The sequence below is a fragment of the Anser anser genome, assembly GCF_964211835.1.
Source record: "Anser anser genome assembly, chromosome: 2".
In the NCBI taxonomy this organism is placed as follows: Eukaryota; Metazoa; Chordata; class Aves; order Anseriformes; family Anatidae; genus Anser; species Anser anser.
In genome coordinates this window covers 12,817,294-12,835,228 of record NC_139721.1, presented here as the reverse complement: position 1 = coordinate 12,835,228, position 17,935 = coordinate 12,817,294, and the positions used below count along the sequence as shown (strand labels likewise).

The 17,935-nt window shown below is 39.5% G+C and overlaps 1 protein-coding gene across 1 annotated transcript; it reads left to right on the top strand.

Annotated features, from left to right (window-relative positions):
* Nucleotides 1-1,335: 1,335 nt before the first annotated feature.
* On the top strand, nt 1,336-16,856 carry LOC310894235 (uncharacterized protein). Its single transcript, XM_083824099.1, has 5 exons — nt 1,336-1,475; nt 1,891-2,071; nt 3,052-3,171; nt 14,216-14,273; nt 16,459-16,856. Exons 2-5 carry the CDS (start codon nt 1,957-1,959, stop codon nt 16,496-16,498), a joined length of 333 nt encoding a protein of 110 aa, XP_083680225.1. The 5' UTR covers nt 1,336-1,475; nt 1,891-1,956; the 3' UTR covers nt 16,499-16,856.
* Nucleotides 16,857-17,935: the final 1,079 nt, after the last annotated feature.

The following is a 17,935-nucleotide window of genomic DNA, read 5'->3' as shown; positions in this document are numbered from 1 at the left end:
TGTCTGGCCATTCTGCTCCTTGTTTTGGGATGTCAGTCAGTGTCAAAGAGCACATGGGAAGTGGTGGGAAGATGAAGACAGCTGATAATCTCACCAAGTTACATTGCCACTCCACACAACTATTAAAGTTCACAGCCCAGACAAGTAACAAACAGAAACTAATTTACAGTAGCTTATCCATGCAGCAGTACTTAAAATCTCACCCAGTTCTCTCAAAGACAGGCAAAAATCCCCTCCATTCCCGGGCTGAGTTATGAGCCAAACATATTAAAATGTGAGTTGGCATGTTCTTCTAGATCATAAAGGGGTCATTAGAAAACACATATTTCTCAAAGTCATTCAGAGTCCCAGAAGGACACGCTGTGTATAAAGTCAGCCTAAATAAAGGACAGTCCCAAACACTCTGAGCCAGACTCCACTGTAACACTTACAAATAGATTTCCCAAAAAACTTGAGATTTTTTTTTCCTTTTCTTTGGTATCAATCCATTTGGCTAGCTCTGATTAAGGAAAAGAAAAAAGAAAAAAAAATAAGAAAAAAAGAAAAAGCAATTTTAAGAGATCTTTCTTCGTTATATATCTTTTCTATCGAGGACAATGACTAGACACAACATCTGCTTTTGCATATTTTTGTCTTGTGTTTTTGCATGTCCTGTTGAGCATGACCAGAGTGCTTAACTGCCGCCCCAGGACTTGTCATATCTGACATGAAATTGTATGTGTTCATGCAGCCTTATACTGTTATACTCCATTTCTTCATTTTCATGATGAAGTTGATATTTTTGGATAATGCCAAGAAAGTCACAGAAAAGACAGACTTTGATTTGGATATTGCTTAGAACACACACACACATGTAAATTGTGTAAAATGTTTATATGTGTGTATTATAAAATATATATACATGTATATATGTATGCATATATGTTTGTATATTTGTTTCCCATCCTGAAATCAAAGCTCCTGTGCCCCTAAGTTCTCCTCTCTGACACTGACACTATGTTTTTACCGGCTTAAGTCAGTCACTTGGCAGTGCAAAGAGCTTTACCATTTCAGCCCAATACATCCACACCAGGCAAAACTCCCATGTAAATACAGCCTGTCTCCTCCTCTCCCCAACATGGTGCCACTATAGCAGCATAGCACATGTATTTATGGAGCTTCTAAAGGACATCAAAGAACTTTTGCTAATATGAGCCATGTCTCCAGCAGGAGGCTTTGCTGGCAGAGTAAGGCAGCAGCGGTAGCGAGCATCAGCTGCAGCCAGCTGCTGAGCATGATCATCTGATGCTGTAACCTCGGCAGCAGGGCTGGCTGCTTTCTGCCTGCTGTGAAGCACTCTAGAATCTCCTCAAAGGGACTGTGGATTTTGGCAGTGCCAGATACTAGCAGCCTCCTACTGTGGCAGAAGTTGGAGTGATGAAACATTCAGTTTGAGAGATCGTCTTCTTGGAGCAGGACCAGCAAGAGAAGGAAGAGTAAGAGAAGTTGGGACCTCCCCAGGGGCTTCTGAGAGCTCCTTAGTGGGTGTGTAATGGTTTGGGGGCCATGCTGAGAGCCTGAGAAAGAGTAATGAGCATTCCACAGGATTAAAATACATATTAGAGACATAGGAAGTGACATAAAGTACCTTTGTCTTTTGGTTGGTTCTCCCAAATCCTCTGCAACTCCATTTTTCACACTGAAACCTCTGTGTGAGATTTAGGCTCTCACTTCGTGTTCCTGCACTCACAACAAACAGAATATGTTTCTCTAATGAAAGATTTTGTTAAAAGGAAGACGTTAATTTTCTTTTTTTCTTTTTCTCCCTCCCTCCCTCCCTCCCTCCTTCCCTCCCTCCCTTCCTCTCCCTTCCTTCCTTCCTTCCTTCCTTCCTTCCTTGCTTTTTAACAGAAATAGTCAGCTTTGGGGCAAAGGACAGCAACTGCACAACCATGCATCTCTTTGGAAGAGGACAAAATGAACAGGGAAAGATTCTTTTGGAACCCATTCCATTTTCATATCAGTCCAAATGACTCAAATAAATGCACATGCAAGCTACCTTGTCGTTTGCTTGTGGAGTTATCCTCTGTGTGTAAGTACCCTTTATCCTTCTGTGTACCAACATCATTGGTTTTTAAGATTTCATGCACTAAATGACCACGTAGCCAGCTGCCTTTCAGTCCAGTCAGTTGATTCCAGTAAGACTTTGGCAGTGATTTTATCAGCATGACTACACATACACACACACACTGAAAACGGCATCTTTTTTTCCCTACCACATAGTACACATCACCAGCTTCTTTTTTACACCTCAGCTGGAAGAAAAGCTGAGGAAGGAAACGTATCAACAGTTCAAGGAAGACTCCCTGCTTCTCATCTTTTATACCACTAAGTTAGAATAGACAATGACTTCCCCCTGCAGACTGCAGAGCAACGGAAGTGCAAAAAGCCCGGCTAGGAATTCATATTTTGCCCAGCATAATGGCAAACTTGTTCCACAGCAGCATATCCTCTGTTTTAGTAGATGGTGATTCTGAAATTGTATTCAATTATCCAAACATATTTGCAATTTCATTAAAAATATTTAATGGAAAATTAGCAATTGGAACAAACAAATCAATTCCATAGTAAAATATGCTCTTATAAGGTATTTTCAGTTATTATCATTATAGAAATGCCAGGAAAATTAATTCTTTTACAAGTATAGGCTTCTTATAAGCAGCCAAAAAGGATTTAGTAGATTCACCAAAGGCCTGAATAGATGCCATTGTTCAGAGCTAATTTAAACCATCCTGTGCAGTTTCAGCAATTTAAATACCGTTGGTGTACAAGCAAAGAAGATCTGCTTTCTTGTCTCTGAGTCACATGAGAATCAAGAAACAGTTTGGGTTAGGAAGCATGCTTCACAGTTTCCAAAATATCAACATCCATTCCCATGTCTCCAATCAGCAAAGAAGCATCAAGTGCATACTTTGCTTCATACTTTGGATCTGTTCACTCTCTGAAACTATTGCTGGGAACACACTGCTATGAGACAAAAATGCAGAAAATTTTCTTCTGTTGTTTATGTAGGCCCTGGTCCTGCAATAAGCATTTTGTGGGAAACACCCGGCGCTTCTATGGAGTCTTTCTGGCTACAACAGTTCCTTGCTTGGGCTCTGGGACCTGCAGCATGGAATTTCCTGCAGAACTGTATGTAGATGTCCCTAAATATCATTCTTGAATCTGTGACTCTTCCATGCAGTCAGCAAACACCTGCCTCATAAATAAATATATAAATAAATGTGATTTTATGGGGAAGCACTTAAATACATGCTCAGGCTTGAGCACAAATTCAAATAATATCTGAAGTCACAGTAGTTTTCTATGCTTGAGTTGCAAAAATGATGAGACAGCCTCAGGCCCAAGTGATCCCCTTGAACATTTGTTGGGAACTCTTCCTTCTTCAAAAAAAATAAATAAATTAGTTTTGTTCTCATGACTGATATTTGAAAAGGAAATCAACAGAAAAAAAAAAAAGGAATTAGTGCAAAGCAATCTTGTGAGAGACAAGAGAGTGGTTGGAAGGATACACTGAATTCAGGAGGAAAGATGAACTTGCTGGAGATAATTTGATCATTATCATGCTGGAATGAAGTGACAATTCAGACCTCCATGCAACTACGCCTCATCACTTCCCACAGGAGACTCCTATTTTCCTGATACAATAGGTGATTAAAGATCTTATTTTCCATAGACTACATATTCATTTCCATAGACTACATACACAACCTTCCTTAGGAAAATATTCATTGACATCCACTAGAGAAGTCATTGGCAGAAGATGAGCAAAACAGGCTAGCCCCCTCCATAGAAATTAGGGAAAGGAGTAGGTGTGGGAGGAAGGAGGAGTTTGGAGAAGATATCTGCGTGTGTGGGAACAAAGTCCATTGTGACTGTAGCACTTCAGCAGGTAAAGTTCATCATTGTAGCTTAAGTCCCGAGCCAGAGCAGAATGAAACTAGAGATTCATTTTGTGTTTTTAAAAGGAAAGAAATACGTACTGTGCTCATACCTAGTAAAAGGTTGTAAAAATGACTAATAAAACCCTAGCTTTTAGGAGAGAGGACACCTAATCCATTTCACTGAAGAGACTGGGGAGGCAAGCAGGTCTATCCCTAGAAAAACACTTCCAACCTGCAAGGGCAGGTAAACCAAAATACACCAAGGGACAAAAATATGACCTCAGTCACTCAAGAGCCATGCACAGGCTCCAGATGAGCAATGCAGGTTGCAATACCTACTGAGAGTTCAGAAAGAGAGTCTCCCTGAGGCTGTTAAAGAAAAGTGAAGAAATATGGTGAAAGTCATAGACAAAAGAACAGAAGTTTGGAAGAGTAAAGCTGAACAAAAGGAAGACATTTTTCACAAAACACCACAGCTTTACAAAGCAGTTTGAGTGAACACGTGATGCTTCAGAGGAATGTAGGATGTGGTAACGTAGGAGTGCAGGCTATTTAAAGTCAGTCCACAGCATTCGCTAGTGTAGTTCCACCACAGAAAGGAAATATGAATAGAAAGACAGTGGGATAAGGATGTTGGTTGTGATATCTGGAATGTAAGGATTCCCTCTGTTCCCTTTTGGATGAATGGCACAAATTGTTCTGATGTACTATATAAAAGTCACCCACAAGCATCTGGAAGCAAACACATTTTATGGAGACTCTCCAGCCAGGAGGGGAAGAGACATTTCTGCCCCTGAGAGAGCTGCTGCTGGTAGATGCTCTTGGACAACCAGTAAGGCTCTTTGCAGGACAAGGCTGTCCTGGAAAGTAACAATTAAAAATTAACAATTTAAAGTCTGAGCCTGGCCATATTGCAAGAAAACCTACCCCAGGACAGCATATTTTACCCCACCAAATGAAGGGCAAGGATGTGTGTGCAAGGTGGGACTTGTTTCAAGTTCACTTAGCCATAATCCCAACAAGTTTAAGATCTGACTTTACAAGACAAATACCTGTGTCAAAGCTGGTGATGGAGGAATGGTTGAACTATACCAGTGGGGTGTGCCTACAACCTTGTCCTGAACATTCAGCTGAAAGCAAACACTGCATATATATTGCATGCATTTGCAAAGAGGCTTTACAGCAAAAGCAAAGATTTGACATCTTTCTGAAATCTGATATTGTGAGAAAAGATCAGAATTGGCATAACCCGTCTGTATGACAAAGCACTATATTGCTACAGTGAATTACAGTTCCAACTTGGAAGGACAGTCTACTGGCAGCATGCAGGTATCAGCTGTGGTTAGAAAACTGAGAGCAAGTTTTGCAACATCATTTTGTAACAGTAAGAAACCAGAGAACAACACAGCAAAATTAAGCTCCTTAGTGCCAAATGGGAATTTGAGCACAAAACATGACAAACAATAAAACAATCTTAAAGCAGAAACCATGCTAAGAAAATCTGACTGCAAAAAATAAAACAAAAAAACACCACACAAAATAAAGAATATTGGTTTGTGTTGCTATGCACTCTCCCAAGTAAGTGACAGTGAGGTTTTAAAGAGTGATGAGAGAGAGCATATAACAAAAGTTAGGAGAAAGTAGGAGAGTGAGGACAACATACAGGTTGTCAGGACTGAGCCCAGTCTTGTATAGCAACAGAAAAGGTAAAATGCAATTGTCACTCAGGTTAACCACAGATTTATGGGATGTGAACTTGAACAGAACAGAGAAAGACAGAGACAGGGAGAGGACTGAGAGGAGATGCTGTCATCAAAGGAAATACAATGCATCAACATATATACATTTTTGCTGGCTAGTCAACCTCCAAGAGAACAAAAGGGGAGACCTGGTTCTACAACAAGAGTAATAACGGAAGCAATATGTAAGAGATGGTTGCAAAGGCGAAAATAAAAGCAAAACAGAACAAAACAAAACAAACAACAACAATGACAGTTAAAGGTCCAAGTGGAGCAAGTGGCATCCTTGTAAACACACACATCCAACACCAGCTCCTGGGGCCCAGCAGGACCTGAAAGGTCTATGGAAAAATGAGGGAAAAAGGAACTTGGAGGAGGAGAGAGTTATAAAATAACCCTCACAAAACAATAAGCTGAGAAAATTAGAATCATTTACAGTGTCAAAGGAACATAAATACTGGTCTTCCCCCATTATTTCCATTGTCCAGCAGTCTATAAAGAGGGAAACAATGGTTTGCATTAGTACACTGTGATGGGCAAGTCACAGAGCAATTAAAATCTAATGAAGAAAACAAAAAACACAAATCTTCAGTATCACATATTCAAGTCCCCTCAGGCCCTACCTACCCCAAATCATACCCTCTTACAAGAAGAAAGGAAAACATCTGGCTTTATTTCAGTACAGCAAGACCTGTGGTAGCTGCATTGCTTCTTTGTAGGAATTGCATTCCAGATCACCTTTGTTCTGTTATGGTAGGTGATAGGCAACACAGGAAAGTAAAGAACATTTTTTTTAAAAAAATAAAAAAATAAACACTTTAAACTGCTTGAAAAGACTGGGCACCTAGCCTTAAGTAATCTGGTGGCTCAAGGGCCTTGAAGAGATGCTCTAGGGCTTGCTGAGATACTAGGAAGCTCCTGACATGTTGTCTTGCACCTGGCTTGGATACCAGATGAAGAAACGTGGCAGGGGCTGAACAAGTCAAGATTAAAGCTATCCAAAGGCACACCTTCTTTAAAACCATCATACTTGTTAGTGTGCAAACAAGAGACATGCACAAAGAAAATTTACAGGCACAGGAAAGTAAACCGGAATGGGACTTCACAAGCCATTTAGACAATCCTCTTGTTTGAATGCCAAGTTTCCTATTTGCCAAGGCCATGTCCAACAGATGTTTGTCATGAAATCTGCAAGCGAAGGAGACTTCACTGGCAAACCTGGTAGCATGTTGCAATGCTTAACTGTGCTTATAAAAATATTTTCCTAAAATTTCACCTGAATCTTCTTTGCTGAAAGGTCAGTTACTTCTTGTCTGAACCCCAGGTGCTCACAGGACAATTTATCACTAGTCTCTTCATAATAACTTTATACGTATCAGAGACCATTATCATCAACTCAGTAGTCTCCGCTTCTCTAGACTAAACAAACACTATCTTTTAAATGTTCCTTCAAAGGTCATGTTTTTCCAGCCTATCATTCTTGTTCGCCTTCTCTGGCATACCAGCAATTTGTCCATATCTTGTCTGGGCCTGGAAATTGGACATTCAGTTGAGAGATGACTGGTGCCAAGTGGAGAGAAAAAAAATGCATCTGTTCTCTTACACAATACTTGGGTAGCTACATGCCAGAATGAGATTTGGTGATGTTCTGGCCAAATAAATTTAAAAAATAAATAAATAAACTGATCAAGTAGCTACGCATTTAAGTACATGTAAACATGAGTCTGTATATATTTGTTACTTGCATGTGGAAAACACTATTCCCGTGTGCAAGGAGTTGTGTCACATAAAACTGGATTCCTTCCAGTTATACTTAACACAGGTCAGGATTTTTCAGAAGTACATGGCAAAATCCAGGCTCCTCAACCCCTGTTTGGTTGCTGAAATAATTGGCCTTGATCTTTGCACAGCTCATAATCTACAAAACCTAGAGTACAGTCTTTGAATCTTAATTTTAAGCACTTCTTTGTTACTAATGGCTGAAAACAAGTGTTACTCCTTGACATCCAGCTTACCATAAACTAAACTCTACAGTTCTGGTAGACAGAGTCATTGCCTTTTCCAGTTTCCACACAGAAAGCCAGAGAGCAGGGAGTCAGTTCCTTGAAACCCTCAGGACCAGGGCCCCTTTACAGTTGAAATTAGCTCTGTAATAACATTGACTTTAAAAGAGGGTAACACTTAAAGACATCTTGATAAAGAAAAAAAAATATCTTAGAAGTCCGTCAAAGTTAACATTTGTGAGTTTTGAAAGTAAGTCACCCACTTGGGAGGAACCAGGGTTAAGTTAATGACCACGACTAATCTGTTTGAGTCAAGGCACCTCCACCATTCCTAGGCTTAAATGGCAGGGGCAGATGATTCCAGTAATGCTCAAGAGGTTGCTGGAATTCCCTTTTATATTCTGTCCGCAGAGCGATACTACCTAAAGCTTACACAGGGGATTTTTTCAGAGCTGAAAATTTATAGAATTTCTTCTTGGGTGATGTGACCACAGCCTGCCAGTAAATCTTGCTATTCTGAATGGAAACACCCAGGTGGCTTGAGCAGCTGGGGAGGAAATATCAGCTTGTTTGGCATGCAGCACTTACTGTGACTCCTTCTCTCTGATGACATGCTGTACTTCTTCCAGGGTTCCCCATAACAGCTGTAATGACTTTTAAAGATATGAACAGTACTAGCAGACCACACTCAGTATCCTTTCCTCATCCCCCAATTCCATGTTCATGTTTTGCATTAGAGACAACAAAGAGAGATTCAGTTGGGTTGAGTGATGAATGCTCTCATGTAGGTTCTCTTCACTGCCATTACCAATCAAAGCTTACAAAATGTGTCAGCAGAAGTCTGGACTCCATGAACACTGCAGGTTTGGCAATGACAGAACCAGGGGCATCTGAAGCTCTGAAAAAATTGAGGGTGACAAAATCATAAAAATTGAATTATAATTCACTTGTCCTGAACAATTCTTCAGACTCTGATGCACCTTTAAAGCTTTACTTGCTTTTGCAACTTGTGTTCCAACTGCAGTAGCTATGTGAGCAGAAGTGTCTGCACTTACTGACAGAAAAGCGAAGAACACAATAAGCTATATAGCTATCACTGCAGCCTTAGCTCACCTAACACTTCACTGAGGCCTTAACTCCTTAGCTTGACCATCCCTGTAATGACTCCTCATTTATTTTGAACAACTAACACTGATGCCACTGTAGAGTAAATCTTGGATCACAAAGCCTTAATTAATATTTGTAAAGTAATCATTGGCAAGTGGATAGACCACTGAAAGAGCTTTTCAAACTCACATGCCTCTGGCAGGAGGAATTCTCAACAGATGACTTTGCTGGTTCAAAATTGGCAGATGCCAGGTCCAACTGATGCATTGGCCCCTTATAATCAGTAGCAGCATGAGTACTTCCCTCAGCCTAGTAGGTTTTCGTGTCGCAATCATTTCCAAATCAAAAAGTCTCTAACCTCCCTCAATGTTCCTTTATTTATATAATATGGTCATTTACCAGCAATATGCAGGTCTTGCATTGAATACTTACTTGGAAACATCCTGATCTAAACTCCCGTCTTCCCTTACATTGGTATTTTATTGCTAGCAAGTGGTTAAAAAACTTGCTTCCCAAGGAAGTTCTTCTAGTATCATTCACTTTCCTTTTCTCTTGTTGGGTGGTGGGACTGTCTTGAAGAAAATAATCAACTGCAGACAAAACTTCAGCTTTCCACGCAGTCCTCGATAGGGATGTTGACAGAAGTGACATTTACATTCAAGTTGATATATTTGTTCTATCAAATGTAGAGTACGATGAAAGACAAATCTGCACCTCTAATTTCTAAAGTATAATTGATTTTAGCATGTTGACTCCAGTGTTGCTAAGACGAGTCCTGGGTCTTTTTTACAGTCACATTCTGAAGGATTCAGACAAACAAAAATATTGTTTCATATGGACAGAGTTTGGTATCTGACCTCTACATGATGGTCCAGATGGACATGGAGTCTCCATGGGGCCCTCTGTCACATCTGGCAACTAGAAGGTTATACTAAATGCCTGTGTTTAGCCAACCAGATAAAATCCCTGGTATCCAACAGAGAGTCCTTAATTGTGTTGGTTACACACTCCTTTACCTGTTTGCACACACAGACACACGCACCCCTTTACAAGACTACACATGCATCAATGTAGATGATGGTGGTCTGAGTCTGTTGTAAGAGCTTCCAGACAGCTTGTGCTTTCAGTGTTTAGTGTCTCCATTGGGTCTGTGTTCTTTGTGGTTTCACCTTCATACTTCAACAGCACAACAAGGACTCCTATTCTCTTGCTTATCATGACAAGCAGAACACGGTATTTTTCAGTGTCATGCATTTTTTATACGCAAAAACATGGATACAAGCACCCAGATAGACATTATCAAAGTGGCAGATAATTATCTTCCAAAGAGACAGACACTGTTTATTCTACACATCACAGAGGAACAGTATTTTTTGTGTGCAGAAATGTGCAATATCATGAAGGAAACATTTGTTTATTCCTATTTCTAGAAATGTTTCTTCAAAGTATTTTTGCAAACCCGTTTTCAAAGATATGCAAGTAATCACACTGGCAGAATGAGCAAGCTCAAAACTTTTCCCAGCACCATTGTGGAAGCCTGGAAATAAAGAAAACCAGCAGATATGGATTACATTGAGAAGATTTCTTTCCACTTTCCTCTTCTCCTATTATTTTTCTCTTGTGCATTTTTGTTTTAATCTTTGTTGTCTAACAAAAGGCAGATAATGAGTTCTTTGAAAAGAAAAAGTCTCTAACAATTTCAGGAAATGAAATTATAAGCCCCTTAACTCCTCACCTTCTTCTGAACTGTATCCACTTTCCAATTTGATGGACTCCAGCTGGGAACTTATTTGGACTTAAGTAAAGGGGAAGGACTTTACCATCTCAGTGCAATTCAGTCACAGTTGTCGACTAAAGATCTAAAGATCAGTCTTCCTGGTCCTGTCATTGAAGGTGCTTTCCAAATGTGGTTTTTTGGTTTTTTTTTTCAAAATGAGGAATTCCTTTGGCTCCAGCCTTAAGGGTCTCTCTTTCTGAAGGTTATTTATTGCATAGCGTGTGGAAGCTTCCAAATACTAACCGCTCAAACTTGGCAGAGGAAGATTTTCCTTCTCTCTGTGGAAATATCTATTGTATGAGTCTGCATTGTTGCAGAAGTCCCTCTCCTGGGAATTTTTATCTCAGAGGAAATATGGGACAGCTGTGATTTTGTATGTGATTTCCTTCTTTTCCTAGATTTTATGCCATGAATTCATGGTTTATAAAACTTCCAACAGTGCAGTTGTTTCCAAGGAGAACTGGAGAAGATTGAAGCCTTACTCTTGGTCATGTATCTTGCAGGATTTCATAAGGAGTGCAGACGGTTGTTGTTTCTTTTGTGCTGCTCAAATCCAGCCATTTCCCATACCTCCTAGGATGCTGTTGATATTTTTTGTCAGATTTCAAGTATCAGTGATTTCCACACAAGTTCAGTGGCCCCGAAAAAATTCTTCTTTGACCATGCTGCAGATGAAACTTAGTCTGAGATCAGATGATTTGAGGAGCTGTATTCTATTTTCTTTTAATTAAATTATGCTCACTAGATTCTTTCAGAGGTTTTAATGTGTCCCCTAAAAAAATAGCAGGCTACATAGGAATAACCCTCTGCTCTATTTTTCATTACTTCCAAATGTAACATTGGGATGTTTCTAGTGTGTCAGGAAGAGTCATCATTTCTAACTTCAACTAATTGCTCCACCAGTTAAAGGTTGCAGTATCCAATACTGTTCTTGACAGTTCTGGTTTTGTCTAATCTACCTCTGTAGATTAGACACCATAAACCCATGTAGCAATCAGTTGCAGTCATGTATCTTAAAAAGCCAACACCATGCTCTATATTTCAGTGTGTCATAAAGCTGTCCTACAGTTAATGGCAACTAATGACACTGATTAATACCACTTATATGGGAATGGCACATGTACATGGGCATTATTGGGAATAATTTTTAAGTGTAATGGCCATTGACATGAATCGTAGAATCTTAGAATCATAAAATCATAAAGTCACAGAATGGTTTGTGTTGAAAGGAATTTTAAAGGCTATCTAATCCATCCCCCCTGCCATGGGCAGGGACACCTCCCACCAGACCAGGCTGCCCAAGACCCCATCCAGCCTGGCCTTGAACACCTCCAGGGATGGGGCATCCACAGCTTCTCTGGGCAACCTGTTCCAGTGCCTCACCACCCTCAACATGAAAAACATTTCTTCCTTATATTCAGTCTAAACCTAGACTCTCAGTTTAATAGCATTGCCCCTTGTCCTGTCAATACAGGCCCTGGCAAGAAGTCTTTCTCCATCATTCTTATAAGTCCCCTTTTTGTATTGAAAGGCCAAAATAAGTTCTCCCCACAGCCTTCTCTCCTTCAGACGGAAATAAATAAATAAACAAACAAACAAAAAAAATAATAAAAATAAATTCTCAGCCTTTCTTCAAAGAGAGGTGTTCCAGTACCCCAGTGTCTTTGGCCTAACAGGTCTTGCTCTTGCTCTAGCAGGTCCATGCTTTTCTTGTACTGGGGACACCAGAGCTGGATGCAATACTCCAGGTGGCGTCTCATGAGAAAAGAGTAGAGGAGGAGAATCACCTCCCTCAACCTCCCAGCCACGCTTCTTTTTATGCAACCCAGGTTATGCTTGGCTTTCTGGGCTGCCAGCACACACTGATGGTTTATACCCAATTTTTCAACCAGCAGTATTGTTGTGGTCTAACTGAATAGGAAGCTAAAGTAGGATTTCTATCTGTACTTCTCAGCTTAACTATTGTTGTATATTAGATAAAAGATTGCTACAGATAACGAGAGATGCTTTCTATTAATATGGAGCACTTATTTATGCATTCAGTCAACAGATTTTAAAGGGCATCTCCTGAACAGCAGCATAATGTGGTATTTGAAAGCATGACTTTGATGAGTAAAAGTTCTTCAAAACTCATATCTCCTCAGCAATCTACATAAAAAATCATTGTCACAAAAAATACTTAAAAAAAAAAAAAGTGTTTAACAGAAAACATTTAAAGGAACTCCAGAGTTCTTAGCTGCTAAAAGGTAGATCAGATTAGTTGCTCTATTAAAGTCAGTTACTGAAAAGCAAAACTGGCAGGGTGTATTTCTGCAATTATAGATGAATAATAGCTGTGCAGCCAGAAAAAAATGTGCTCTTATACATCTTGATCATAAATATGGATGTACTTATAATGACCTATTCTCAAATGAACACTTAAATCTCTTCCATCATAGTTTGTTTAGCTGCACATAAAAGACTTGTACACAGCACAGAGACATCATAGCATTGTAAAGTACGTAACACAGCAACCTCTAGGAAGCTGTCATCACGTTAATTACATATTTAGGAGAACATTTTTCAAAGTGCCACGTTTTGCAAAGTTTTAGTACAGCTCTGGCAAATTCTGGAGATGTGCAGTTCATCCTGCAAGGTTAGCTGAGCATTTTATGCTTCCTGGGCAAGATGATACACACAAAGATCTTGAAGGAGGGAGGTCCTATTGAAAAGTGCTGAGTGCCCTTCACTCCCAGTAAATTGCAATCCCATTGGAGGTAAAAGGGCCAGAATTGCTCTCCCTGATGGGAATGGATGGGGAGGGTAAGGAAAACCACCTGCGGCCAGCAATTGAGAACACAAACTGATATTTATCAACTGCAATTTATGTGCTATGAATTTCTGGCTGCCTGTTCAGCCCTGTAAGTGCAAGTTGAAGAAGGTGGCTATATTATTAGGTTTGAGATGGTGTTAACTGGTTTATCTCCCTCAAATGGAGCCATGCTGGAGATGCACCAGAAGGAATTTTTTCTGGGCATGAAGAAAAATTTCTCCAGTTACACTATGTAGAACACTCTAACTGGAACTATTACTCCTTTCTTATATTAATTCTATTGAAATATATTAACTTTCTCAGACTTTCTAAAAATATATCTGCCTTAACCCATTGTTAATTCTTCAGAGGGCACATGCTTTTCATTTGTTTTATTACTATCATTAATCCATCATTATCCTTTGCTAAATAGGTTCCACACAATCATTGAACACAATTCACGGCTCCAGACATCTGGAATTTGACAAATTGTTCATGGAATAATTCAGTTGTTTTTATTCTAAGGCCAGTTTCCACTTTGTTTTCACCCTTTGGATAAGTCTGATGTGCAAGCCCAGATCTGTTACTACACAGCATCTCTAGGAGAGCTTTACAAGCCATGAAAAGGTACACCTTGTTTCCTGGGAAAGCGATGGATGGGTAGGAGCCCAGCTTCTATGCGGAGGTGACATTTGGCCAACTGCATGTCCTGGCATGTATAGGGCTACCTGGGTTTCCAGACCATGGGGGTCTGACATGGTACCTAACATTCAATGCCTAATTTATGTTGTCAGATATGCAAGGTTCACCACACCAAAGCTCAATTTTGTTGTTGCTGTTTATTTTTTCTTTCTTTTTTTTTTTTCTTTCCAAAGGCAGCAGCGAAAGTGGAGTTCCTAGAGATATGAGCTTTAGAAAGTCCCAGTTTTCAAGGTAAGTTTTGCTTAGCATTTCTCGAAAATTGCTCCCCTGGCAAAAACAGGAAGCCTCAGACAACAAGGTGCATTCCCTTCTCAGCCAGCATTTTTAGTTCAGTAACTGTGCTTTCACATTTGTAACATGGAATAAACTCTGGCCTTACCTCTCTGAGAAAATAGCATTCGGCCAACACAAACAGGAAAACAAAGCACAGCCGTGCCCAGCTATTAATGACCAGGACTCAGAGTACCCAGAAAGATGTTATGGAACAGCAGGTCCTGGTGTGGGATGATTTAGGACAAGAGGAAATGGTTTAAAACTAAAAAAGAAGAAAGAGATTTAGATTAGATTTAAGAGAAAATTCTTCACTCAGAAGATGGTGGAGCACTGGAACAGGTTGCCCAGAGAAGCTGCGCATGTCCCATCTCTGGAAATGTTCAAAGCCTGGTTGGACTGGGCCACTGACAACCTGATCTACTGGAAGGTGTCCCTGTGCCAGGCAGGGGGGCTGGAACTTGATGGTCTTTAAGGTCCCTTCCAACCCAAACCATTCTGTGATTCTGTGATTCTAAGGCTTTGTGGCTCCAAGAGCTATTTAAGACATCATTGTTATTACAAGGCAGAGAAGCTGCTGAAGTTACCAACATAAATATACCATTGCCCACAAAATTCATTCCACACCACTTTAATGAACAGCAGGTTTTTCGTCTCCATTAGTACATGACAATAATGACTCCCTGTGGTCCTGTCCACCAAATGACATGGAGATAATACTAGGAATGGAAAAAAGCAGCAGGTTTCCATAAAGCTTAGCAGCCTGATCTGCCTTATTGTTATCAACCCCGTGGTCTGGAAACACCAGGAGGATCAGATGGTATTTATGCATACTTAAACATCACTTTAAACATCCCCAGTCTTTAGGATTAGATTGTATCAGTCAGGCATGATCTTGGTCAACCAGCAGGGCACAAATACATCCCTAACAGTGGGATTGACTTTCCAATTAGAGTCATATATCAAGAAATATTTGCTCCCTGACTCATTACTGCCTTTTTGGTCCAGCAGGGGCAACATGCATGTGCACAGAGCAGCTTCTCTGCTACTTTGTGTTTGACAGTTGAGCAGGATTTACAGAAGGAAGATTTGACACCACTGAGTTGGATGTTAACATTTAAAAAGTTGCAACTACCACCTTGTATTTACTTTTTTCCTTTTCTTCTCTGCTGTCTCTTCACAGTTGAAAACTAGGGGTCATTGTCCCCACAACATTTTTATTTCTCTAAGTAGAGTCTTCAAAATATAAAATTAAGTTCTGCAGAAGATAAGAAATACCTGCAGACCTGTTAGTTCTGAGCTTCTTGAGGGTGACAAAGGTTTTCTTAGATTCAGAAGTTCAGGTATTTATTGCCAATTTCAAAGTCAAAAATGTGCCTTTTCCCCTTTAACATTTTCTTATATATGTTTTTAAATCAATGGCTCTGACAACTGTTTCTTTTCCTCTTGGCCGTATTAAATGATCAATTTATACTCTTTAATTCCACGTAACTGAAAGAAAGTAAAAAGTTTTGGACACGAGTTAAAACACTGGCAAGCCTGAACATCTGCTGGTTTTAGAGACCTTAACTAGATGAGTATCTTTCTTGAACTTCTACAGCCAGGAGAGGACAGTTACCTTCTAAGAATGTGTAAGTTGCTAGCTCATGGCTTAACTGCATATATATATATAAAGTAAAATAAAAAAATGCAAGAAATATGGGTAAAGAGGACTAGAAATCATAAATGTCTATTTTACAGGTTGTCATCAGGAGATAATCTGTGCTCTCCAAACTAAGATACACACATGGCAGTTAAATCGTGTCTTTTCAGATGCAAATCATAGCATTATGGGAAATATTCATGGCCAGATTTACGAAGTAAAAATACCAGCTAATACTGGAACTGATGACTTCTAAGGGGAAATATTGTTCTACATGCTGAAAGGAATCTCCACACAAATAATGTAATTATACCCCAGAGGGCAAAGAAATTGATTTTACCCCCTCCAGATACCAAAGAAGGAACCAGCATGATCCTCGTTGCACCAATAAACTGAATGTGAAGTTCTGAAGATCAATTGCTGTAGTGAGACACTGAATAGGCAGATGTTTGCAGTCAGACAAACTTTTTTTTTCCTTTTTTTTTTTTTTTTGTTTTCTGGCAGTGAACGTGAAGCAGCAGAAGCACTACAAAATCATTCCTGAATGTGCAGATTCCAGTAACAGATGCACACACAAGGAGTCCCAGGACAAGCCGAGTAAATTTTAAACTAAATCAGTAGATTTTAAATTACAGAAATATAATTCCTTTAGAAATTTTGCAAATATTATTTGGGGATGGAAGGAGGATAGCCAGAGGTGGATTACGAGCAGAGATAAAAGCAGTTGCCTTTCACCTCACTCCCACCTAGCAACATCTTATTGTCATTGTCACCATCAGATAAGATTATTTTTTTCTGATAAATGATTTAAACATGGTGAAAGCAGAAAGCACAGAATAATAGAATGGCTGGGGTTGGAAGGGACCTTAAAGATCATCTAGTTCCAAGCCCCCTGCCATAGGCAGAGAAATCTGTAGTTGGTATATGACTGCTGTAGCTGAGCAACAGGCACCCACTTGAAACACATGATGTGTGGGTGATATGGGTTCTCAGGCATTGGAAAGTAGTCTTGCGAATATTGGGGGAATGACCTCAGCTGTATGTTTGATTTCTCTAGAAAAAAAAAAAAAACTTTTTCTTGGCCTATATTCAACCACACATCTTCATTAATGTTATGGAGCCAGTCTGCACCAGGAGACAAGCTTTGTTGTTGATTTTCCTTGCCTTCTTTTGGGAAGCTCAATCTCTAGTGCTTGCAATAATTTGAACTTTTGAGTAGGTTTCAAACCATTTTGATTCCATGAATTCAGCAATCTTGTAAGATCAAGGCATCATACAGACATTTTTGTCATGTGTAACAGGAAATAGAAATTATAGAAGAGGTTTCAAATGAAAAGTATAAGGTATCTAGAATGGAACCAAAAGGGTTATGAAACATTTAAAAAGAAAACACTATTCACCAAAATGTAGAACAGATCCAAAGATATTCTCAAAACATCTGACTTCAAATAAAGTTTAATTGTATTAACACCTAAACCACTTTTGGAAATTGGACTCCTAAATCACTCTGATATTTGCAAATCATTCTAAGAATATTAGTAGAGATGTTGTGAAGCTTCTTCTATGCAGCTAGAAGCTAAAACCAACAGCTCAAGTGTACCATAGAAAGAAAGAATATAAAAATACCAAATATAAGATGAAAAAATAAAGTATGTTGTACCTAATTGCAAAATGACTACTTCATAATTAAAGTACTTAGTGTTTTGTTTAAAGATCTGACACCCCGAGAAGGCATGTTAGGAAAAATTCCGATGAGAACAGGCTCCAGAAAAAATCAGTAGTCTTGAAGCTCCAACTCAGAACGATCTGGGGAGTTCCATGGGTTGCAGTGAGTCTGTGGATTGCCTTGTCTTGTTTTGAGCAAGACAGCAATCCCAATAACTGGGAAACTGAGAAGTACCAAGTGTTTGACATCATAACATCAGAGCACCCTATAACACTAATAATCGGAACCTCATCACACCCCTCTAAGCTGTACAGT

What these genes read in the sequence shown, in the direction of transcription:
- LOC310894235 (XM_083824099.1), top strand. Translation starts at nt 1,957, where the DNA reads ATGAACAGGGAAAGATTCTTTTGGAACCCATTCCATTTTCATATCAGT. An exon ending in TGTGGAGTTATCCTCTGTGT is followed by an intron (nt 2,072 to 3,051) that starts GTAAGTACCCTT and finishes TTGTTTATGTAG; the next exon opens with GCCCTGGTCCTGCAATAAGC. An exon ending in ATGGAATTTCCTGCAGAACT is followed by an intron (nt 3,172 to 14,215) that starts GTATGTAGATGT and finishes TTCTTTCCAAAG; the next exon opens with GCAGCAGCGAAAGTGGAGTT.